This window comes from Nanorana parkeri, unplaced genomic scaffold (genome assembly GCF_000935625.1).
Source record: "Nanorana parkeri isolate BGI_ZX_2015 unplaced genomic scaffold, ASM93562v1 scaffold79, whole genome shotgun sequence".
Classification (NCBI taxonomy): domain Eukaryota; kingdom Metazoa; phylum Chordata; class Amphibia; order Anura; family Dicroglossidae; genus Nanorana; species Nanorana parkeri.
This window is the reverse complement of record NW_017306347.1, coordinates 1943519-1970298: the sequence shown is the minus strand read 5'-3', so window position 1 is coordinate 1970298 and position 26780 is coordinate 1943519. Positions and strand designations below refer to the sequence as shown.

Genomic DNA, 26780 nt, shown 5'->3' with positions numbered 1-26780 from the left:
TTTCTGCACAGGGGCACCGTTATGGTGGAACCAAACTGCCACAAAGGTTGAAAGGGCACAATTGCCTGAAAAATGTCTTTGTATGATGTAGCATTATCCATACCCTTCAATGGAGTCATGTGAACCAGTGGCAGAACTGTCTCCATAGTGACCCAGGCGGCCGCTATGGGGCACAGGGGGGACCGGCCAGGATGAGGAACAAAGGTGCCCTCTGATGCCGCATGGGCCGCCTGGGTCGCTATGGCATCGCAGGCTGCTGGCGGTCACTGGCGGCTGTGAAGAGGAACGCGCCGCTGTTCAAATCACTGACAACCTGTCAGTGATCTGTGCAGCGGCACATTCCTCCTCACATCCGCTGCTGAGTCAGTGACAGCCAGCAGCTGCAGAGGAGGAGGCCGGCGTCGGCTGCGGAGGAGGAGGTGGGGCCTGGCAGAGGAGGAGGCGGTGCACGACATCAGTGGAGGAGGAGGAGGTGGGGCCCAGCGGGGGAGGAAGCTGATAGCGGATAGGGGCTGACAGGTAAGAGGTGTGCAGTTGTGTGGCCAGCCCACCTGAGACCCTGCAGAGCCCACCATAGACGTTCTATGGTGGGCTCTGCGGGGTCACTCTCAGGTGGGCTGTTTGGGATCTCAGGTGGGCTCTGCAAGGGGCGTAACTATAAATCCCAGGGCCCCACACAACATTTTGCTATGGTGCCCTGTGATTTCTAACTCAATAATTTCCAGGGGTGTCCACACTCTTGTGACAACAGAGTGTAAATGTCCTTCCGGTAAACTGCTATAACTGAAGATGAGTGGTTACAGAACACACATGATGGTTTCCCTTTAACCCTAAAAATGGAAACCATAAACAACTTACCAAAACCTAATTACTTAGGACAGCAAATTCTTTTAATCTCTAAAACTGCAAATTCATGAATTACAAATACGGAGCAGTATGCAAACAAAACCCACTTGTCCCAAGGCTGCATTCTATATTTTAATGTCTCCTCTCCCTAACAGCAATGCACAGACGAATGGAGAGAAAGTACTTATTTGCAATTGTCTTCAGCCATCGGGAAATGTATATTGCGGGGAGGGTGGTGGGGGGTAAAAATATCTGAATAGAAGGGGTGTATAATCTGAATTTTTACATGGCCAAAAAAACCTCTTCATTTAAGCACTACTGTCTTATCTGAGATCTGATTATGCAAATGTCTTTCAAATCAATGTGTGCGAGAGTATTTTCAGTGCTGTGATATGTAAAATGATTCATTTTATTACAAGCCTTTGAAGTCATGGTAACAGAAATCTTAATAAACGGCGTTGAGTTCATCAAAATAAACCACATTGCAGCTCAGTGAGTTTAAAGCTGAACTCCTGGAAACCGGCTAAAACACATAGGTGAAATACATATATGGTAGCTGTTTAACCTGACAGAGGACTTCTGTCCATGCAGTCCTGAAATTTACACAACTCTACTGCAAAGCACAGCCCTGTCTGGCAGGAAGGAACCATAGTTTTGTCTGGTACAGTTATGTAAAGCTGGGCATACCCTATGCAAATTCATCAGGAATCGTCCGAAATTTGCACACTGGGTGCCCCTGCTGGCACCCTTCCACCCAGCATCCCTTGATCAGAAGATTGAAGGAAAATGTTCAGCCAATCAGCTGCAAGCACTGTGCAGGCATTCTGACGGGCTGGCGGCCACTGTCAGAATACAATGGAAACATCAGGGGCTCCTAAGCGTTGATAGAGAAATCTGTTATAGCCCGTAGACTGAACGCAAAACATATAACAGTGTATAGCTAGTTTAACTCTTACAGGTTGTGTTTCTCCCCCAGCCTGTGATTGGCCATGAAAATGAGAAGAAGCAGACTAATAAAGTAATCCCTCCATCACTCTTCTCTCTCTTCCTATCAGCATGCTCCTTGGTTCACTGTGCTGCTTCTTCTGCTTCCGTTTGAGCTCTGCTGTACAGAGGTTTACAAGAGGCTGATACCAGGTCGATATCAGGAACTTACACTGCTTGCATGCAGAAAAAAAATATAACTTAGGGGTTCATTTATGAAAGTTCTTATACTCATCAGATCCAACTAGGGGTGCAAGTGCAATGCCAATGACTTCTTAATCAGTTTTTCATTACATCTAGGAATAGGGCATTAGGAATACAGCTAATATCACTATAGCTAGAAGGACACACGCTTGCTGGCTACCTGCCATATGTATTAATGAATACAAAGCTGCATTCATTTTAATTATTCTTTTAAAGTATATTCAAGTATTCCTTCGACAGGTAAAACAGGCAGAAGGAACATCAAACTTAAATATATGGCTGTTCCTAATAATGTGGTTGTTGCTTTACTATAAATAGGACTATCAGTTTTGCATGTAATTATCCTTGTGATGCACCTAAGTAACAGCTTGATACATTTTCTATCTGTTGGCCTATCTTTAAAGCGGACCTTTACACTCAAAAATCAAATTCACCTAATGCATCCCTCTATGTATGATGATTAATAAAAACATAGACATGTCAGGTGATTGTGAAATACTTACACTTGCAGAGCATTCACTTCCTGCTTTGAAAGGGCAAAATGACTTCAGTTTGCCAAAGCAATGCACACTGGGATTGCCTTGTCATCAGCAGAGCATTGGTGAGAGATCTCATCTGTAACCTCAGGAGATCTCAGGGAAAGGCATTTTCCTCCCCTGAGATGATGTGCATGGTCACAATTCCTAGTCACATGTCTAGTCACATGTGCCAGAAATCCAGAAAGTCAAAGGAGAGCTAGTAATTTGCCCTTAGTAAACATGGCCACCGTCAGAAGATTGGAGAAGAAAAGAGAAATAAGGAATGCAAAGAATACAAACTCAGCAATTATCTAGAAGTATGCATATGTAGATTGTCATCACTAAACATTTCTAAAGGTGTGTGTGTGTGTGTTGTTATTTTTAAGACATGGGTAAAGGTCCGCTTTAGTAGTTTTAAGCTGAAGATAGGAAAGTTTCTATTATAGAGATAGACATCAAGACTTGAAGCCCTGTAAGCCCTTTGAAGGGGACCACTGACAGTTGCTGGTAACTATTGAGACTGGTTTTATGAAGACAGAAATGGACTGACTCGTGTTTCGATATTTTATAACATACGCCGTGATCAGTTACTGCTTACTTGTATTGTGTTCTGACAGCCAGCAGCAGTGCCTTACAACTCACATTGTTGATATGCTGTATAGCTTTGAAGCTGTAGGCACAAGAGCCTAGGCACCTTCACATACCAGAAGGTGCCCTGCTATTTTTCCTGATCCTTGCCCTATTACTGATTTACCATGCCTTGCTCTGCACTGTGTCTCTGTGTGGAGGGGGCCGTGTTGGTAGAGGCAGGGCTTTGCTTCCTTGTGTCAGAGCCTCCAGTAAGGAGAACAGTGAGCAGCACAGTAATGACCTCACCAAATCTCACTCCAGATCTCCTGGGGCTAGCAGCCAGCAGCTACTTAGACCTCACACTGTTGATATATAGCTATGAAGCTGTAGGCATAGGAGCCTAGGCGCCTTCACATACCAGAAGGCGCTCTGCTATTTTTCCTGGTCCTTGCCCTATTACTGACTTACCATGCCTTGCTCTGCACTGTGTCACTATGCGGAGGCAGCCATGTTGGTAACGGCAGGGTTTTGCTTCCTCATGTGAGAGTTTCAAGCAAGGAGAACAGCAAGCAGCACAGCAATGATCTCACTCCTTCTGGGGCTAGCAGCCAGCAGCAGCTCATTAGACCTCACACTGTTGATATATAGCTATGAAGCTGTAGGCATAGGAGCCTAGGCGCCTTCACATACCAGAAGGCGCTCTGCTATTTTTCCTGGTCCTTGCCTTATTACTGACTAACCATGCCTTGCTCTGCACTGTGTCTCTATGTGGAGGCAGCCATGTTGGTAACGGCAGGGCTTTGCTTCCTCATGTGAGAGCCTCAAGCAAGGAGAACAGCAAGCAGCACAGCAATGATCTCACTCCTTCTGGGGCTAGCAGCCAGCAGCAGCTCATTAGACCTCACACTGTTAATATATACAGTAGCTTTGAAGCTGTAGGCATAGGAGCCTAGGCACCTTCACATACCAGGAAGCACTCTGCTATTTTTCAAGACAAGGGGTACATATTACAGGGTATTGTTCATGAATGATCAGCATTTTTAGATGTTCAGTATATCATAGCAAATCTTCATTTTCCGAGTTCAGGTCTAATGTAACCAATTTTCTGCTTTTTCATCTACAATGGCATTTACTACAGAACAATCGGCATCCGCAAAGCATAGCTAAATGCTTGAAATGTCATCTGTAGATGCGTCAACTATTAGAATGCATCGTTGTAAATGGGATTAGAAGCTCTTTTCCATAAAGTTTTATTCTTATTAAACTTTTCCCCTCTCCTGGCACCGGCAACATCATAAGATGTCCCGCAGATGCTCTGATAAACTCCACCAGTAAAATGTCATTTGGAAAAGAAATATATGGGCTTTAATACCCTTTTAATGCCTCTTCCAGCCGCCTGCTCCAAGTGTAATTGTAGCATCTTCCCTCCCATCACAAATAAAGAAATATGATTATCACAGGGCTGTACAATGTTACCAATAACGCGCTTTTATTCGACGAAAACCTTCTGGGAACATAAAATGATTCACACGTGGAACTTTATGGCTCGCGAAGTGTCCCAGAGTGAGTGCTACTGCTTAGCCAGTACATAATCTGAAAGAGAATATAAAACAAATGTGCTTTCTAAGCTCGGGAAACAATAAAGACTATAAAAGGCTAAATGATACAGCAAATAAAGTCTGAGGAATGGAAAAAATTCTAATTGTTCTGATGGCCGCAATTGATCCGTGCAGAATCAGAAGGTTAAGAATATTCCGGGAAAGGAGAAGAAAAAAAAAAAAGGATTCGACGTTCAGACCACGGACGCATGACAAATGAAAATTGTGTCACTGTTTGCGCTGCACGCTTGCATGAGAACTGGGAAATTTCTTATTAGGGGAAACAGCCGGGTGAGGAACACAAATTATTTTTAGGTAATGGTTTTTCCCGGGAAGAAGAGAGTTTAAAACTCCTCCAACCGAGAACTCTGCAAATAAGCAACCCCTGGGATTTCCGGATGGGAAGGCGCTGTATTCTAAAAGTATAAATAGCTGGTAGAAACGTCGAGCGGTTCGTCCAGAGTTTACTGTATGCATTTTTTGTATGTGTGGCTATGGCAGGACTAGGCTGTGTCCAATGTCCGAGCTTTTGTTCTGGTGAGTTAGCTCATCTAGGGTCAGTCCATCCTAGACTTCATTGTAACAGATACAACAATGAGCTTAAAGTGAACACAGACGTGGTTCAAAATGTACCTTTCTGATATCAAATGAGCTTTAACGAACTCTGGGGATTTTTTTTATTGACCCTACTGCATTGTAAGGGTTAAGTGTTCATTTTGTTATCTTCCTCCCTAGACCGAGCACTCATTGGTCACCTGACCGCACCGACCAATGAGAAGCGCTTCTTAGGAAGGTATTTTGTCGCAAAGTAACATCGATGCATCTGTCATTGATGGAACAGGGGAACTGATCAGCTACGAGAATGAATTGAAGGACTTGTTTTTGCTGTAAGTTTGAGGGGAAAAAATCCACACTAAGGGGGCCAACCTCAATGAAAAGAGGCAGGCAGCATAACCTTAAATACAAGTATGTTTGTGCTGTTCAACAGCTGTATAAACATGACACAATGCATAGCCACAGTTAATATTCATATTACTGTGAAGTGGGAATTTCATTTTCCTTAAGCCATTTGCTCATTGGCATTAGTAGATGGTTATTATACTGCCATTTTGTGGTCGTTTTGGTTATTGCACCACATTTTCTGTGTTCCCTCCCATTTATGATGTATTTCCCATTCTTCATGAGGCAGTCGTTTCTGGTGTCATGGCTGACTGTAATTTGGCCACATGTATATGCTTGCTTGGAAACATTACCATCTCTGACCTTCAAATACCACCCGTTCATTCATCTGCTGTATCCGGTTGTCTGCTGTAACCCTTCTGCACACAATAAAGCTCCTCATGGATGAAAATGTATTAGGTGTGTTCCGTTATCTCATAAGCTCCTCGCAGATGAAAAGGTTTTTGGTGTGTTCCGTTATCTCATAAGCTCCTCGTGGATGAAAAGGTATTTGGTGTGTTCCATTATGTGATAAGGATTGTCCGCAGTGATTATATCTGCTTATACAGGCCAGGCCTCAGCAAGGGACAAATCGCTAATACAACAATCTGAGTCAGAATATGTTTATCATTCATAGCGGTGTATAGCCAACACATTTCAGGAAATGATCATGTCCACTTCATCAAGTAAGAGGAGAGGTGGGATCCCCCCCCCCCCCCCCCCCCTCTGGAAATCACAGAGCTCTATTGACTTGTAACCTTTGGTCATTTCTTCACACAATTAGGAAATATATCAGCATCCAACGGATAGAAAAAGTGTTATAATTCTGATTATTCCATTATGCTTCCTGACTTTACTCTATACGGACTACCCCAGTACACGCAGCTAATTGGAATTCACAACATTCTTGCAACTTTTTATATTGTGTGATGTGGCTCGGCAGATTGAAATCAGAAACAGTGACATAATTAGGCATTAAGTTTTAATTAAGGAAATGTTCAACCCAACTGCCACTTGAGCTTTCAATTTAGAAATAATTAATTGCCTATATCATGTATATGTAAAAAGTCTAATTCCAGACAGTGGGAGATAATTAACCTCCACCCGGTAATAAGGAACGTATGCAATTAGCACAGGGAAGGTATGCTCTGTTTGCTGGGTGTATTTGTCTTACACAAGCAATTACATACATTGTTCAAGAACAACTCACGGCGATATCAATCGAATCCAATAGGTTGGCAAATCTCAGCGTTTTATAATGAGCTCTTATAGAAGTGTTATAGGGCTTATTATTGCGTCTTTTTCTAACCCCTTAATATCACCTGCTCATAACTGCTAAGCAGTTGCATCACCTATTATTGTAATTAAAGGGTATGTAAACGCTAATAACGACCTTCTTTTATTTGGTCCCTTTGGTCGATTTTGTTATGCCATTTAAAGTGTTTCATTACATCAATTTGATAAGTGCAGAAAAATACCGGTTGATCCTGCCAGAAATCCACTGAGCCAATAACTTCCTGTGCTCTCTGCCTGTGCTGCACTCTTTGCAGTTACATTGTTATCAGCTATTTCTGAGGATTATAGAACTCCTCCCCTCTGTGGAAGAGGAGGAAAAGGGAATGTGTTTTGTAGTCCTGTGCTAGGGTGACGATGCTGCTTCTCCATAGATACTAGGGATGCACTGGTGCCGTTTTTTCCCTATCGAGTACCGATTTTTTTTTTTTTATGATACCGGAAGTCCCATTAAGGAAGTATGGAGAAGCAGCATTGACTCACCACCCGGCTTCCTGATTAGCTGGGAAGTCGTCTTCATGCTCCCTCGTCACCACCGCTTGGCTTCCTGGTTGGCCAACTTCCCGACCAATCAGGAAGCCAGGGGGCAAGTCATTACACGCTGGCTGGCTTCCTGATTTGCCGGAAAGCCGACTCCATGCTCCCTCGTCACTTGGTGACGAGGGAGCATGGAGCCTGCTTCCTGACCTATCAGGAAGCCGGACAGCGAGTCATTAGTCATGACACGCCCCCCGGGTTCCTGATTGGCTGGGAAGCCAGCTCCATGCTCCCTGGTGAAGAGGGAGCATTGAGCTGGTATCCCAACCAATGAAGAAGCCGGACGGCGTGTAATGACTCACCGCCTGGCTTCCTGATACTGGAAGTTCTGGCAACATTGTCTGGCAATAGGGTCTCTTTAAGGCTTTGAGGGTCAGTTGCCATGCAAATATCTCTGAACTGTTGTTCTTTGTGAAAACATGCCAAAACGAATGTTCTTTAATTGTGTTTTTAAGGATTTTCGAATGTTTTACTTAATGTAATATCACATTATGGCTACTAGATGGCGATGAGGAACCTAGAAAATAAATACTTTTTTCCTAAAGGAAGTTCCTTCCCCTCAGCCAACAATCATCATCAGACCTGCCCTCTGGATCTGGCGATTGAGGGTCAATATTCCAATTCTTAGTAAGAATTAATTGATGGACAAGGTTTATTGGCTCATTTACGGATGTGCTTGAGGAACTCTCCTTGGTGGCTGGAGGCAACCAACCAAAGGCAAAACCTCATAGGTTGCTGCTGCGAAATAAGAAGATAGACAACCTATATTAGACAACTTTGTACAAAGGCAGAATGTATGATGTTACAATACCTGTTGAGGTCCCGGTGGATGATGGGGTAGGTCAGGTTGTGGAGGTACTCCATGCCTTTGGCGACATCCACAGCAATAATCAGCTTTGACTGCAGGTCGAGATTTCTGAAATACACATTTTATTCTAAATATATTTGACATACATTGATATCACTTGTGTATTCTACAAAAGCTTTAAAAGAGAACTATGGTGTAACCTTTTTATCCCATAGTTCTCTTAAGGGTCACGGGAGGACATATACTAGCGTCCTCCCGTGACCCAAAGCTCAGTATATCACGAGCTACAGCTCGCTGTATACTAAGACCGCTGCAGCCGGGACGGTCCCCGACATCACTGTTGAGATCCACCCAGCTGCGTGAGTGACAGCGGGCTCTGCCTATTTAAAGGCAGATCCAGCTGTACCTGCCCCTCCCCCGTCCGTTCCTCCAGTCAGCGCTGGAGGATCGGAGAGGGGAGGGGGTTAATCCCTGCGGGGAGCGGTGACTGACAGTCACCATTCTCTGCAGGGAGATGATCAAGAAGTGAGCGAGCGACGGTATGTGTTCGCTCACTTCTCTTCTAGTCATGTGACAAACTTTTGGATTTTCCCATCACTTTTAGTCCTAGTGACAATGGTCATCAGAACAGAGAACGTTAATCTCCCCAGTGGGAACAAAAGACAGCATTAAAAAAAGGGTTCTAACTACCATATTCAAGATGACCTATAATATATAGCATGCAACTATGAGATTATTAATCTGTCTTTTTCTTATGTTTTTATCCACTGGAATATATGAATGCCCAACAAATTCTCCTTTATATGTAGAAATAAAAATCAATACTTTTATTTGTGTGTGGATGATGAGTTTACATATATCATAAATAACCCCATCTTCTTCTACTGCTTGAACCATATGATCCTTTATGGAAGGGCTATGGATATGCTAACAATGAACTATTCCTTCTGAATCCTTAAACAATCTAAATAGTTGTTTTAAACGCTCACAATTACAAAAAAATAGGGTTAGATACATTTTAAGCTCCAATAACAAGATGGATCAGAGGGGAGCACAAATGCTTGTCTGACTAATACAGGTAACAGTGGCCATCTTGTGGTTTCTGATCTTAGGTACATTACGGTTTAGGATGAGTTAAAGGATTAAGTGTAAGGTTTAGAAAAAAAATAATTCTTTAAGGTTGGATTAAGCATTAACTTTAGACATTATAAAGGCAATTAAATATTAAGGATTTATTTTAGTGGTTAACATTAAAGTTTTAGGAGTCGGGAAGGTTAAAGCAAACCTCCACTCTGGCAACCTTATCCTTCAGTCAACAGTTCAGTTATGAAAGATAGAGCATTGGCAGTAGTCATCCACAACTGTCTGTTAGAACATCTGCATATTTTTTTTACAAATTTACAAGCACAATCTTTTTTTTTTGTATGCAAGCCGAAGTCTTTTTCATCCGAAACTCAAACAAATTATATTTTTCTGTACATAAATTACCTTTTTTGCTCATGAAGAAGAGAAAAGAGCGAGCCTCCTGAGACATACTGAGTCACGATAGCGAACTGGCTGGGGTCATCCAGGCAGGCGCCAACAAAGTGGATGACACAAGGGTGGTTGAGCCGACAGAGTATGGAGACCTCCCGGCAGAACATGTCCACATCGGATTTGGAACAGAAAGTGTTGGCTCTGTATCTGACAAGACAAAAATATTATAATATTGTTGGTTTAATGAAGAACAAAACAATATATAGAGGAGAAATCCATATTGTAATTAGAAAAAAATCTTAAATATACCAAAAACATTTAGACTGAGATACGAGGTATTGTTTTATGAACCTCCTCCTGTTTCCACATCCCCTCTATATTGATCATCTTCTCCACCTCTAGCATCCCCTTTGTATTGCGCCTCTTCTCCACCTCCAGCAACCCCCTTGTGTTGCTCCCCCTCTCCACCTTCAGCACCCCCTGTATTGCTCATCTTTTCCACCTCCAGCACCCCCTTCCTGTACTGCTCCTCTTCTCCACCTCCAGCATCCTTCCTGTACTGCTCCTCTTTTTCACCTCCAACACCCCCTCCTCTTGTGCTGCTCCTCTTCTTAACTTCCCACATTCTCCTCTTTTCCAGCTGCAACAATCTCTTCCAGAACCATCCCTCTTCTCCACCTCCAGCATCCCCCTGTGTTGCTCCTCTTCTACACCTTCAGCCATCCCTCTGTATTGCTCCTCTTCTTCAGCTTCAACATTCACCATGCATTGCTGCCCTTCTTCACCTCCATCATCCCCCTGTATTGTTCTTCTCCTGTACCTCCAACATTCCACCTGTGGTGCTCCTTTTCTACCCCTCCAGCATCTGCCCCATATAACATCTTTTGACCCCTAAAGTGCCCCTTGTAATATGTCTGCCAGGGGGAATGTGCCATTCCAACAACAAGCCATTGAGACTGGAAGATTTGCTTGTCAACTTGTGCAGGAACAATGGGAAACATTAAAACTACATTGAAATGTCAGGACCTGTAGGACTGAACACAATTCCAGTGTGTCAACTACAGTAAATAACACAAGTGGCAGAATTGGGGCATTTTTCTTATCCAGTCACATGTTCTAACAGAATATAAATTCTACCCATAGCAACCTAACAGAATTCATCTGTCAGTGATTCAACTGAAATCTGACCACAGTGTGCTTCATTCTAGGGTGTTGGGTCACTGAGCCCAGTTCCACTGTAGTATAAATCAACACAGTTACACATTACACAGTATATTTTATGTATATATGTATATATATTTATTTATTTTTTGTTTACTTTGTCATCAAAAGCAAAAATGAAACAAATGAGCATTATTTTACCTTTTCACAGCCACAATTTTATTACGGCATCTTCCTTTATACACTTTCCCAAATGACCCTGCGAAATATCAAAGAAAGGGTCACAGCTCTGATTATAAATAATTAACAGTACTTCACAGGCTGCAACTCACGACTAATCTCACACCTGATCCAATTATTTCATGAAATTCAATTTCGGACATCTGGAGGTGAAAGTGTGAGGGCAGGCTGGCACGCAGCAGCAGTACGTCTGCTTTTTCTAAAAAAAGAAGGAAAAAAAAAGAACCAAAAAGTTTGATATTTTAAATGAAAACAATAATCAATCCTGTGTTTTATTATTCTGTATATCTGTTGGGCCCTTGTAAAACCTTGAACAACTTGTCCTGTGTATATTATTTAGGATGTAAGTAGCAAACAACATGAAGGTTCTGGTTCAGGACAAATCTTTCAGAAGTTGCGATGTATACCTGGCCACCAGATGATACATGCGTCTGGTCCTATGTGGCGGCCTAGCCATGTTACTTTAGTTTTAAAGGAGAACTATGGGGTTAAGGCTTTTCCCCATAGTTCTCCTTAGGGTAACGGGAGGACACAAACTAGCGTCCTCCCGTCACCCTGAACTCAGTATAGCTCGCGGTATACTGAAACGCCACAGTACACCGCAAGCTACTGCTCGCGGTATACTGAGACGCCACAGTACACCGCAAGCTACTGCTCGCGCTATACTGAGACGCCGCAGCTGAAGCGGATCCTGACAATTATGTCTGGATCCGCCCAGCTGCGTGAGTGACAGCTGGCTCTGCCTTTCTAGAGGGAGAGCCAGCTGTACCCGCCTCCTCCCCGTCCGATCCGCCAGTCAGCGCTGGCGGATCGGAGCGGGGAGGGGGGATTCCTGCCCCTCCCCTGTCACGGCAGAGAGCTGTGAGAGGATCGAGAGGTGAGTGAACGCCGGTATGTGTTCGCTCACGTCCCAATCTACTGAGCCGACCTGTGACAGTCTCATTGTCACAGGTCGGCTAGAACTATGAGGTGAGTGAAAAGCACTCACCTCATAGTTCTCCTTTAATAAATGTTCTTTTGGCACTGTGATTCATGGTGGCAGGGCTGTCTCTATGGTATTCACCACCGGAGGCGATATAGTTCTGTGGGGGTGGCGTTGGGTATTGACATTGAACACTTGTCATGCAAGGGGGGGAGCAGTTGTACAGGACGCTGGACTGGGCTGTCAGTGGCTCTGACATCACTGGTTGCCGGGAGCTCGGCGGAACACAAGCCAGAACGCCCCACTCAGCTCTTGGCAACTGGTGACATCAGTGAGCTGGGCAGGATGCCAGACAGAGCATCACAGGTTGCTAAGAGCAGTGAGTAAAGCCAAAGTTCAGTCAAAGTTGAGACAAAAGTGTTTTTTTGTTTTTTTTGGCAGGACTAGATGAGCAGTAACAGTAGTCAGGAAAAGTGTGGCCACAGATAAGCAATGGATTGACATCAGTTGGGCAGATACAGTACTAGAGGTACAAGACAAAAAGCAGCGAGATAGAAATCCAATAGTTGATGTCAGGGAGTCAGTCAACCAAGTATTGGAACATAATAACAAGACAAAAGTGGACATTATGGTAAAGTCAAGGCAGGCCAAGCAAAGTTGGCCAAGAAGACTGATGGTGGAAAGTTCTGAATGTACTCTAAAAGAAGAGAGACTTGAGGGTAACCTTTCAAAAATACTTTCATTCATCTATCTGGATGAGTAAATGTTTTTACTCTGGAGGGCACTCAGAGGGCTTTTGAAACAGCCCCAGCTGCCCCCTTTCATTCCCATGTGTGCAAAGTCCTGGATTCCAGATGTCCCTTTCCAATGTATGACTGAATCTGACTATCAGCCTCACAGACACTTGGAAAATCCATTCCCACGTTTTATAAAAACAGGATTACAAAGCTCTGGCATGTGAGGGCACCTCATTAATAGATCGTATTCTGTAACCTTCTGTAACCAAATCCTCTTCCTTCTAAATTCTAAACATGAAGCTGCATTCCGTGTGAAATATGGATATGAGTAGACGTCTTCCAGTCTGGAACTTTGCCCACATGAAATCCCCCAACATGTTTTCCAGCTATTTACCTTGCAACGCATCTGTCACTGTTACAGATCACTCCTAATGACAATCTGCTTGGAATGAGCCAATGTAATATTTATGTCCGTGGCATATTAACGACAGTGGAGTATGAGAAGCATTAATTAGATGTATAGTTAGGAAAGAGTCTGCCTGAACAGGGTGTGACGACATGCTCATCAGTTTATGGGTTATGTATGTATTGTTGCTGGGTTATGTTTAATTATGTTATACTGGGTAACCTGTTTAAAAAAAGACTGTCAGCACCACCGCCCCTGTTAGCTCTCTTTGTACTCCCAAGGAGCTCAGGACAATGACATTCTCCTGCATCTGGCCAGACTCCGGCTATGGCTGTCTGGAGCTCTTTAGCAGCTGGGCCCCTGCGGGGTTGTGCAGTTAGAATGTCTGGGGAGGGCAGGGTGTATGTGATGGGATTATAATCTTATCTGATCGCTTTGTGTACAAAAGGTTCCACAGTTGCTCAATAAATCAGAGTTTGTCTCACCCTACACTTGGTTTCGGCTAGTGACTGGGTGGACTGAGAGCTAAAGATCATCAGGGTGCAGCATCTCCTCAGCAAGGAAGAATACAGAGGCGGACATACTCATCCTGAGTACCGGAGTCCATCACAGAAGGGAACCAAAGGAAGATAGGTTTCATCAGGGTGTAGAGGGGTCAACAGGATGGGAGGGCCATGTGAAGTTAGTGGGAGAGCCATAGAAAAGGATGGTCCATCTGGGGGGTAGAGGTGAACCAGAAGAAGATAAGGGCTGTCACATGAGATAGAGAGGGAGCCAGATGAAGAGAGGGACCATCTGGAGGTAGATGGGGCACCACAGAAACAGAGGGGCCATCTGGGGATAGAAAGAGAGCAAAAGATGGGACATCAGGTTAGGATGGAGGAAGAGGGAAAGCAAAGATGGAGGATATAGCAAAGAGGACCTGTCTTACAGCAGCAGCAGCCATTTCCTTGCTTGTTACCATCTCACGTGACCAGAGTCGACTCTACGGCCTCATCCAGAAGGATGAGTCCTTTCAGTATATTTCCACACAAAGGCCAGACTCAGATGCAGCATGCTTTTAGGTACTCTCAATGCTCATGAGGTGTTTACCATGTAGTAAGCAATCCATTCAAATTGACTTGTAAATACAGGAATAAAAAAAACTACACGGCAGAAGCAATAGCAGCTGTAGAGAATACTTCCCAAACAGCCTAATTAAAATAATGTAGTATGCACCGACATGCAGCGACAATGACAAGGCACAAAGGGCTTCTTTTGCACAGGGCCCACATGAGATCGGTGTCTGTTGCTGAAGATGACACGGGTATAGATGAAAGGGTCTTTGGCTCAAGAACAAACGCAATAACGGTTATATAAGCAAGCACTGAAGGCATATCTAATAATCCGGTTCAGAGACACAAATACACAATCACATTTGACATTTGAGTGCACAGTACCTTTAGTCATGCTCTTAATCTTCCCAAGAGGGGACGGGACAGACACATAGGAACCGTCTGAAATACACAAAGTACCATTAACCAGTGAAGAATAAAATGACACCATAGTAGTAATGCAAGAATGTTTAAAGTGCATGGAAAGTCCTAATCTATTTTTCACTATGCTTGGCATCACATCTCACTGTACACACTTTTCTTAAGCAAATCTGTTTTTGTGAATCTGTTACAAAGGTGCTTGCCTGGAGGTCCTGGCAGTAATAACACTGTGTAGCAGACTGACAACACCAAGCCAGTGCTTTTCAATTTGCAGCAACAGTATTAGCCTGCTGTGGGAGCTCCTTTAGTTGGCCATTGGGTTGCCTATCAGGTCTATCAGATAGGCAGCTCACCTAACAACTGAATGAGCTTGCATGCCAGGCTGACAACACCACTGCTAGGCAGTCTCTTAGCGTTGTCATCAGCCTGGCATGCAAAACCATTCTGTTGGTATTTGAGCTGCCTATCTGACAGACCCAGTGGGCAGCCCAATGGGCAATTAAAAGAACTCACACAGCAGGCTGACAATGCTGCTGCTAATGAGAGGCAATAGCTTAGTGTTGTCAGCCTACAAAACGAAATGCTGTCACTGGCAGGATCTCCAGGTATGAAAATGTTGTAACAGATTTGGAAAAAAAGGATTTGACTGACAACACTATGCTACTGCCTCTCAATTAGCATCAGCGTTGTCAGCCTGTATGTGAGCTCCTTTAGTTGGCTATTGGGCTGCCTATCAGGTCTATCAGATAGGCAGTCCAACTACCAACTGAATGGGCTTACATGTCAGCCTGACAATGCTAAGCCACTACCTTGCAACTAGAAGCGGTGTTGCTAGCCTGGCATGCAAGCTCAAGTAGTTGGTAGTTGGACTGCCTATTTAATAGATCTGACAGGCAGCCCAATGGCCAACTAAGATCCCGTTTATACCAGTGCGTATTGTGATTGCGCATGAAATGTGCACAAACGTGCATGCTGCGACGCGCTTTCATGATACATGCACAAACGCAGACCGCATTTGTGTTGGCATTACAAGATAATGGCACCCCAAATACGGCTGAGAAAATGTGTTTTTTCACCTTGGTTTCATGGTATGCATGTTGCCCAAACTGTGACATGCACTTCTTTTCCATGGTTGGTGCGCATCCAGGGACCCAATAGAGATCAATGGGGACACATACCAAACGTGTACGTGCTTAGTGCTGTCAGCCTGCACACAAGGTGTTACAGATTATAAATGCCTTCCAGGGCTGGGCCCTCCTTGCCATCTTGTCTTGAATTGAATTGTGATTGTAATGTCTTCCTTATATTGTAAAGCACTGCGCAAACTGTTGGCGCTATATAAATCCTGTATACTACTAATAATAATTATAATAATAATTATTGGCAGGATTTCCAAGTAAGAAACATTGTAACCAGGGCCGGTGCTGCCACTAAGCAAACTAGGCAGCTGCCTAGGGCGCACTGCTGTCTAGGGCACAGCCTCAACCACTCGCCCCCCGTTGACGCCCCACATCTATTTCAAATTGCAAAAGTCAATAGCAGACTGGCTATTGCACCCGACCACTGAGCAGAGGAGCAGGACTGAGAGACAACTTTCTCTCCCAGGTCAGCTCCTGTGCTCAGTGGGTGGGGTTTCAATAGCCAGTCTGCTATTGGTTATTTCAAATTAAATTACATCCACCTGTCGCCTGCAGAAGCTAACTGGCAGGAGAATGGGGCCACGCGGGGGGTTATTGGGGTTGCACGGTGGAAGGGTGGCTTGGGGGTGCAAGAAGCGGATCTTGCCTAGGGCGCAAAATAGGCAATGGCCCTGATTGTAACAGAATCCTAAGCAATACAGTGAGATGTGATGCCTAACATGGTGAAACATTTTGGCTTTACATACACTTTAAACATCCTTGCATTACTACTATCATAGGATCTCCAGGTAAAAACTTGAGTCAAGAAAATAATTTGCTTGGAGAAATGTATACAATGAGGCATGATGAGAAAATACTGAAAAATAGATGTTGGGTTTCACATACATTCCAGACTAAATGCTTTTAAGTTTTGGAGAAGGTGTGGAAGGGTTCCCCATTGGGAACCATGCAGGAAGTGGGAGAAACTGGCCCAGAGAGCAATAATGACAATGTTAACCCTTTTTGATATTTTTATTCCTTGTACCCCATTTGGAAAGCTTTCCCTTCACCAGAAGAGGAACAGAAGACTTCTGCAATAGGGGCACCAAAGCAAAAAAGAAACCTGACCAATGTTCTAACCCTTTGCTGCTGTAACAAGAAGAGGTTTTGGCTGGAGTTCTGCTTTAACAAAAAATGTTTTAATCTTAATGTTCCAATACTTTAATTTGATGATGTCAACAGCAGCATTTTGTACTGTGCAAGCCATAAACTCCAAACTTTCTGCATTAACTTCATTATGTAAGTCTTTACGGCAGTATATATTCACCCACTTCCCTGCTGGGTCAGTTTATCTCAAGTACCTTTTTTCTTCTCTTATGTGAAGCGCCTTTAGAAAGAAATTATCAGCAATCTTACACTCAAATGAAAGAAATATTCACATTTGCTGGATCTTATTTTGGAATGTTTCTTATTTCTTTTACATACTTGAATAGTAGCTAGTTATTTCCAACAGTGATCTATGCATTATGACAGGCAGGGCTCTGTTTAGCATTATGCCACCCGTGGACCTATGACTGGGGCAGGAGGGTTAGAGGGGGTGGCACCAAGCCTCAGCAATTACCAATTGTAATAAATTATTCCTTTTTCTTTTAATTTTGTTTCCAAATCCACATTTTTTTCATATTTTCTTTACCATTGAGCAGTTGTGGCTAAATTCAGCAAAACAACCATAAGAGGAAGGTAGCATGCTACTTGCCAGTTGCTAAAAACCATATCCTCCATTCATAATTGTCACATACAGTATATACATATAGGTTGAATAAAGACATAAGTCCAACAAGTCCAACCTATTGCTGATGTATCTATACTCTATATTCTCATTGGGTCAAGTGAGGGGTGGCAGGCACCCTTTCCAGCCGGAGAGCCCCATGTTGCTAAGAGCTAATAGCAACCTGTGACTTGCAATGTTCCCCCCAATCTCACTGACATCACTGGTTGCCAGAAGCTGAGAGTGGGATGCTCTGGCCTGGTCCTGCCCAAATCCTGGCTATCAAGAACGTCCACCACCACCCCCTGCCACCCATTGCCACCCAATCCCCAGAATGTGCACCAAGTAACTAATGCTCTCATTTCCTATTCCATCTTCACTACAGGAAGTGAAGGAAAATCTCCTCAATGAGACAAAGATGGCAAAGCATAAACTGACATGGTTTTTAACCCTACTTTGGGTATACATTACGGTTGTCACCTTTTCTTCAAGCGAAACCCAAACACTCTAGCGATGCGCGGACATTTTTGGGGGAGAATGAGTTGTGGCTTATTCCTATGTAAATAGCCCCCCCCAATTTAATATGTAAATATCACAGTTGAGACTATTTTCAGTGGGGTGCCAGTAGCCCCTATCTTAATTTTGGTTGCCCCTTTCTGCCTGACATCTTGTATCCGGGTTTCTGCTGCCATGAAAATCGGACACAGCATTCAAAACCTGGACTGTCCAGGTGAATCCTGGACAGGTGGCAACCCTAGTATACATGCACTTTAATTCTAGGCCTGGCCAGTATTCCACAGCTGAGAGTCGGCCCACCAGCAGCTAGTGACGTCACCATGGCTAGAAAATGCCACCGACCTGCAAAATGGCTGCCGAGCGAGACAGATTACGTCAGCTGGAGGGCAGTGGGCTGTCCATGCCTGATGTTCAGCATTATAACACAACATATGGATGTTAAATACCTCCACCGGGCTGAGAGTATTCATTACACGGAGATTCATCCTGAGGCCGCTTATAATGTTTCAGCAGCGTTACAATTCCGTCGTGTCCTGAAAAACAAAGGCAAGCGGATGGTCTGTGAGATCCTCACACGCCATTACAACCCTGGTGGGCAGCAACTGTCTGTGACAACTAATGAGTCTTCACTAATGTGCAGCCACCAGGAATTATACTGCAGCGGCCTCTCTGGGGGCGCTCAATATCCCGGGTATGACCCTGTGCAATATTGTTCTCGGCACAATGCAGTAACTGCATTAAAACCAACATAACAATAGAAATACAATAAAACACAATGTTACTTTTTATTAAAAATGCTCTACTTGCCTCTGTATATTTTATAATGCAATAAATACTTACTGAAAGCATAGGCAGGGTGGTCATAATGAGAGGCTAACTCCACTAAAAGTGTATATATCCCGTGCACTGTGTCATCTTCAGCATTGGTATAAGCCCTGCCCCGTTCAGCTCTATGAACTAAAGAACATCTCCACCTATGCTATGGAGAAGAGAAGATTGGGGGATGGTCTGTAGTACTAGAAAGGATTGTCACCAGCACACCAAAAGTTTTGAAGCAAAAAGTCCTTTATTGACAAATCGCCATCCAATACAAGCGCTTTCGGGGTCTCAGCAGTACCCCTTCATCAGGCTTCTGAGCCTGATGAAGAGGTACTGCTGAGAACCCCAAAAGCGCTTGTATTGGATGGCGATTTGTCAATAAAGGACTTTTTGCTTCAAAACTTTTGGTGTGCTGGTGACAATCCTTTCTAGAACTGCATTGTTCACGGGGCCGTCCGTGGTCACTACAAGCACCCACCTGCTTGGCAGGTTTACTACTATTCCGGTAAGGAGTGCAGCTGGTTATTGACTACATGTATTACTTGGTCTGTAGTACTAACACATTTCCTGCTCTAGGGTTACAACGGTGTTCCATCATAGTTACAGTACAGTGAATAAGCGTTGTCACCCTAGAACAGGAAGTGTGTTAATGGCAGGATCGCCGGGTGAAAATAAAAGAAGAAAAGCCTGAAAAAAAAAGAAACTCATGCAGTCACCACATTGAGCCCCCATTCACCTATGGGTGTATCGGGAATGCACATCACTGCAGCCTTTGTTCAGGACGCGTCCCCATTGATTATAACGGGTGCCAAATGGGCACTGAACGTAGGAAAATTTTGCAAAAGAAAGTGTGTTTGCTCAGCCATGTTTGGGGTGCCATTACTAATAATAGCACTGCAAGCACGTTCCGCGTTTGGTGTGCGTTTTATGAAGGCGCATCCAAGAGCACACTTTTGTGCACATTTGACGCACATTCAAGATATGGCCATATGTGAACGGGGACTTAAGGATTGGTAAGATGTTACTTCCTTATATATGGAAAGTGTGTCTATAGAACACAACCTACTTCAGTGTCCCTTCTCCTTCATTGGCCTCTTCACTTACCAATGGACCAGCATTATCTCACTGCTGGATCACTACCCAGCACGCAACCACATGATATAGGAAGTCACAAAGCGGCTAATAAAGTTACAATGTGACAGGATTGGGTGAATCAGTGGCAGTTACAAAATGTTTACTTGTATTTATTAAGGTTGTATACTTAGCTGTTCCACTTTAAAGTGCATTTCTATTTTTGCTGCTAAATCGAAATAACATCTATTTTGAATTATTATTATTATATAGTATTATTATTATTATTATATTTGTATTATTATTATATATTATTATTATTAAGGGTTTTTTTGTGCTGCTTTCTTTTATTCTTGTATTATTAATAATGTTCTCTCTTGTCCATAACTGACTGACACATAAACAATCTCATTTATATTAGGTTTTATTTTTTATATAGTCTGATATTCCGCTCAGCCCCTGGCAGCTAAACCGTATTTCATTTCATCTCTGGTCACCAAATTTAATCACATCGCCATCTCTTGTCCAATCTCATCACGCTTTTTTTAAAGTAACTTTTAAACAATTGTGCTGCTAAAAAAACTTCTATTATCCATATGATTTGAGAGCCCAAAGCTGTTCCACGCGGTGATCTTTTCAATGTGAGAACAATAATATGAGATAAAGAATATTAGACTCTGGGGCTGTCACCTGCCTAGCTAGGTTTTGGCTTTCGCTGTCTACAGGGAAAACCACTTGAATTTTAAGAGAACCATCGTTATAACAGAAAATTAACCACTAAACATATAAGGGTCAATGCATCAATAATTTACAGAGCCATTCACCCCGGGAATCTCTGTGAGCATTCCTTCTGTGTGTATAAAGGTAAAAACTAATGCTCTTAGTGTGTTTTTTTAGATCAATTGTAATACCACAATAGGGCCACTAGATGGAGCTGCAGAGCACAGGCAAGAAGTACTTTTTTCTTATGCTCCTCAGCTCCATCTAGTGGCCATAAGGATGTATTTTCCAAATATTACATTTGATCCAAAAAGGAAATATACAAAGATCATTAATTTTTGCCTCCATTCGCACAGAAAAAAAACATTCATAGGGATTCCCAGGGTGAATGGCTCGTTTTTTTCCTCCATTCGCACAGAATGAACATTCAGAGAGGTTTCCAGGGCGAATGGCTTGTTTTTTTTTTTTCACCTCTATTCACACAGAACAAAGGTTCACAGAGATTTCCAGGGCCAATGGCTTGTTTTTGCCTCCATTCGCACAGAACACAGAGATCGGCAGGTCTCTCAGGGATTACTTTGAAATGGTAGAGCTACCAGCCCAACATATATCACCTAAACTAACTTGGTAGGAAAATGCCCCCGGGCCAGTCGTTACATGTATGTAATAAGGTGTATGTCAAGTCCAAAACCTTCTTTCTAGTTTTGAATAGTTAGGGAAGAAGAAGCAACCATGTCAGCAGGGGCGTAACTAGAAATCAGAGGGCCCCATAGCAAAATTTTGTATGGGGCCCTGTGATTTCTAGTTACACCCCTTGAAGATCCCACATAGCTCACCTTAGGGTGACCCTGCAGAGCCCACCATAGACTCTCTATGGTGGGCTCTACAGGGTCACCCTCAGGTGGGCTGGTCACACTCCTTACCTGTCCGCCTCTTCTTCCTCCGTCTTCCCTCCTCCGTCGCTGGGCCCGCTCCGTCCTCCTTCTGTGATGCTGACCCCCGGGCCCCGCCTCCTCCTCCCCGACACGTCTAGCCTCCTCCACCACCGCTGCTGACTCTCATTGACTCAGCAGCGGCTATGGAGAAGAACGCAGCGCTGCACAGATCACGGTGATCTGAACAGCAGCGCGTTCGAACCCATAGCAACCTAGGCGGCCCGCACGGCATCAGGGGGGTGTCCTGGCCGGGCCCCCTGTGCCCGGGCCCCATAGCGGCTGCCTGGGTCCTTATGGCTATTGTTACGCCACTGCATGTCAGGTTTTTGCTGCTATGCTAGAGAGATTTACCCTCACTTCCTGTCCTGCTGACACCAGACAGGAAATAAGAGGAAATCTGCAACAGGTACACAGGCAGAAAGAAAAATCTGAAAGGGGTTCCAGACTTCCCTTGCTCTACTAAAGCAAAGCATTTGTATTCCTGTCTGTGTTGCTGGTGGAGAGTACCCCTCATTTCCTGTCTGGTTAAACGTTCCTAACACCAGGGGCGTCCCGAGGCCGGGTGACACCCGGGCGGAGATCGGGTGACACCACGCAGTGACGTCATCGTGCATGTGCGGTCATCTAATTGATGCCTACCGGTGGCCATCTTGGTGATGGACGCTGGCAGAGGAAGGAGGGGACGTTCACCCGGCAGGATGAGGTGTGCCCTCGGGTCCCCTCCTCTCCCCAGACACTGTCGAGCTCTCGGTCCATGACCGAGTGCCCGACTTTTTAGAGGGGGTGACACCAAAATGACTATCATTTTGGTGTCACCCCTCCAATAGGGTCACCCGGGTGCGGGCCGCATGCTCCGCAGCCCCCTTGTGATGCCACTGCCTACCACAACAGGAAGTGAAGGTACATTTCTCTAAAAGAGCCCCAGATAGCAGTAAGAACCAGACAGGGGTTTTAATCCTTGCCCACTCTATCCAAAACTATAAAAAAAAAGTGTTTGGCTGAATATAGACTGTAAGTAATGTTTAATTATAGAAAATTCCTTTGATATCGTACCTTTCTCATACGCCCACATCAGACAAGTCTGCTCGTCCTTCTCCCCGCTGGATCTGCTGGGATCGCAGGCGACCAGGTTCATGTCAGCCCCATTGTCCAATAAGAACTGCACCAGGCGCATGTGTCCATGGTAACAGGCGCTGTGCAACCCTGCAATAAGGACAGACGGAAGGTTGCTTAGTTGGCTAAAGCACTGCGTATCATAAACAACTAAACATCATTTAACACTGTTTTCACATTTTTATCCCAGTGCTTCTGTTCGCCTCTAGACATTTTCAGCCACTTCCTCTTCCGGGGCAGATCGGTTCTCCTGCACATACCATCTGCGATGCTGATCTGCCCTGGAACAGCTGAGAAAGCGTTGAATTTCTTCACCCTTTGCCGGTCACATATTCCACCGCCGAAAAAGTGGGCGTGGGTACGTTAAAATGTGTGACCACGTGACCGGTCACACATTCCAACCCAGTCACAATCTTTGATAGAACAGTGGCCCAGAACAATAATATGCAGCCAATGCAAACAAACACAGCAAGATAATCCACTTCACTCCCCTCCTCCCTTCTCCAAGCTAGTAGATGGATGGCTGCTGTAGACTGCTCTGTCTCTTGTGCTGGACAGGAAGTTCAGGGAAGCTGAGCTGAGAAAGTTGGAGCTGTTCAGAAATATGTTGACTTCAAGTGGCTGGGCAAAAATGTTAAAAAAAATACTTTACCGGGCATTGTACATTTGTTTGCTCTGGATTCATGATTGAAAAAAGTTTGAGATTTAAATACTACTTTAAGGCCGTCATTGCGTCCTTCCCCATAATCCTCTGCTACCGGAGAGATGGCACTGACGCCAGCATAGCATGGGCCGCTCAACCCTGATTGCCCCCCCAGCCCCAGCCACCTGCCGCCGAACATAATAACACTGCGCCCGGCGTTCACACCGCCAGGAGTGATAGCCTTCCCGAGGAAATACGTTATACACAAAATTACCGTGTGCTGAAAGGACAAGATGATTTGATTTTATTACCGCCAACAAGCCGGTCGTTATTCTGCCAGCCGGGAAGAATGATAACCTCCCAACAAAAATGAATATGTAAGAAAGAGAGGGAAGAATAATTGTGTAAGCTCTGGGAGTGTGTAAAGGACAGGCTGCTAGATCATTTGCAAGACAATAAAGTTTCCTTCATCTAAATTAATTAACTTGGGTGGGACAAGACACAAATTAAACAGGAATCATCTTTGTTAATATAAACTCTCTTTTATGGTTGTCTTAAAGGGGAATATCGGATTGTACAGTGTAACTCTGAGAGGATGAAATAAGTATCAATGTTACATTCCTAATATAGACGCTGGCAAGCAAAGTAAAGCGAACCTTCCGGCAAATAATACACTTTGCGCCATTCTCATCCTCCTCCCTCTGCAATGTAAAAAGACAAACTTTATATAAATTATTTGTTTTTATTTACATTCTTTTTTTTTTCTTATTTTCTATATTCAACCCGCCCCCTGTACTGATTTTCCAATGATGCATCAGCCTCCTCCTGTGGCCTCCTGGGATATCGATACACTCAGGAGGCACTGACGTCCACATAAGAGGATGCATCTAGTGCAGTGGTTCTCAACCTTTCTATGGCCAGGACCCCTTGGTAACATTTGCCAAGTTGTGGTGACCCACTACTGTAAACTTTAGGGATGAACCAAAACTAGTATCTGTGTGGGCTCTCAGGTGGCTAGTGGGACTCTCTGTTGGCGTACAGTGCGGGCTCTGTGGTGATCAAGCACTCACCTCCCCTTACTCCTGCCTGTTCCCCTCTCTCTGATCCTCTCCTGGCCGCTGCAGCGCTATCTAGGAGTACTGACACTGCTGCGCTAGGAGGAGGCTGAGGAGCCTCTTACCTAGAGCAGCACAAGGCATGTGGGGACCCCTTCAACTGTGGGTCGCGACCCACTTTTGGGTCTCGACCCACAGGTTGAGAACCACTGATCTAGTGCCTTGTCATCAGGAGGTCAGTTGCAAGAACCAGGAAGAGATAGCCAACTATCAAAGACCAAGAAAACCAAGATTGCAGACATGCAATAGAAGAGCAGTGGAGGAGAAAAAGACAACGCTGGATTTGCTGGACTTGAGTAAGCCTCCTCCTGTGGCCTCCTGGGATACCAACGTCACATATCTCAGGAGGCTTCCACATAGCCTAGATGTCATTCCACATGTCATCAGGGGGTCAGTCACAAGCACTGGGAAAAGACGTTCAGTTCCCAATGACCAACAAAACAAAGATGGTGGACGTGCAATGGAAGAGTGACAAGGGAGAATAAGACAATGCAGGATTTGCAGGATTTGCAGGACTTGTGTCAGGCTTCTCCCGCGGCCTCCTGGGATACCAACATCACATATCTCAGGAGGCTTCCACATAGCACAAGAGGATGCATTTAGCACCATGTCATCAGGGGGTCAGTCACAAGAACTAGGAAGAGACATCCAGTTTCCAATGACTAACCATAACAGAAAAGGACAACACAGGATTTGCTGGACTTATGTCAGCCTGCTTCTGTGGCCTCCTGGGATACAGATATTACATATCTCAGGAGGCACTGACTCCACATAAGAGGATGCATCTAGTGCCTTGTCATCAGGAGGTCAGTTGCAAGGATCAGGAAGAGAAAGCCAGTTTTCAAAGACCAAGAAAACAAAGATTGCGGACACGCAAAAGCAGAGAGGGAGAAAAACACAACGCTGGATTTGCTGGACTTGGGTAAGCCTCCTCCCGCGGCCTCCTGGGATAGCAATGTCACATATCTCATTAGGCTTCTACATATCCCAGATGTCATTCAACATGTCATCAGGGGTCAGTCACAAGCACTGGTGAGAGATGTCCAGTTCCCAATGTCCAACAAAACAAAGATTGCGGACGTGCAATGGAAGAATGGCAGGGGAAAAAAGGACAATGCAGGATTTGCAGGACTTTTGTCAGCCTACTCCCGCGGCCTCCTGGGATACCAACATCACATATCTCAGGAGGCTTCCACATAGCACAAGAGGATGCATTGGAGGTGCTCATTGGAGGGGAGCTTGTCTTACCTGTATGCCCGTCTCTACCCTGGTGGTTGATGTTGAGGACGTTTTGATCAAGAAGAAACTTTATGAGCTCCAGATTCTTCCCATAGGTGCAGGCACTGGTAAAATAACAGAAAGACCATCAACTTGTTACAAAGATGAAGTTATACTTTAAGTTGCAACAAAACTTGTAAAAATCAGCGGCGTCACAACGGAGGGTGCGCGGGGGGTGCGGCCTGCACCCGAGTGACACCATTGGAGGGGTGCCACCAAAATGACTGACAGTCATTTTGGTGTCACCCCCTTTGAAAAGTCGGGCACTTGGTCATGGACCCTCACCATGGGCCTCTGGGTTGTACTTGCCCCCTGGGCTAAAAGTTGCCAGTCAGCCCCTGCCGCCGGCAGATATCAAAAAGATGACCGCGCATGCACGTTGATGTCATCCCGCACTTGCGTGTTGATGTCACGCACATGTGCGATGACGTCACGTCGGGGTGTCACCCGGCCTCGGGACGCCCCTGGTCAAAATATATATTTAGAGAAACATACAGGAGAGCCATTGGAACCTGAACAGATATATACATGGGCAGCACAGTAGGTCAATGGTTAGCATTCCTGCCTTTCAGAACTGGGGTCTTCAATACAAATTCCAACCAGGACACTATAGGCATGGAGCATGCATGTTCTCTCTTGTCCTATAGAGGGTGGGTCATATAGCTCCTGTCTAGAATGGCCCTAGTATGTGAGATTGGGACCGTAGAGTGTAAGCTCCTTGAGGGACTGATGTGAATGTACTATATGTAAATTGCTGTGTGGATTGTTGGCACTATGCAATGATATGAATATATTTTTCCGGATTTGGTATGCACGCAGCTTTCTGTAAAATACAGCGTATATCTATCACAAGAAATGTGATACTTTTTGTCCTTGGACCAAAGTATATTAAGAACATATTAGGAATCCCAAAATAGAAAATGTATTAACTCTGACTTGAAAGTGCTCTATTGGGAGCGAGGGGCCCGGT

The 26780-nt window shown here is 44.5% G+C and overlaps 1 protein-coding gene across 1 annotated transcript in view; it reads right to left on the bottom strand.

Annotated features, from left to right (window-relative positions):
* Positions 1-26780, bottom strand: part of LOC108804952 (serine/threonine-protein kinase TNNI3K) — a 150011-nt gene that overhangs the window by 99681 nt on the left and 23550 nt on the right. Inside the window, exons 10-17 of the mRNA XM_018576888.1 lie at positions 25781-25875; positions 22715-22864; positions 18563-18649; positions 14679-14735; positions 11281-11373; positions 11136-11193; positions 9786-9980; positions 8301-8405 (exon numbers count right to left, since the gene is read on the bottom strand). Coding sequence (XP_018432390.1) covers positions 8301-8405; positions 9786-9980; positions 11136-11193; positions 11281-11373; positions 14679-14735; positions 18563-18649; positions 22715-22864; positions 25781-25875 — 840 coding nt within the window. The remainder of the gene's footprint in view (positions 1-8300; positions 8406-9785; positions 9981-11135; positions 11194-11280; positions 11374-14678; positions 14736-18562; positions 18650-22714; positions 22865-25780; positions 25876-26780) is intronic.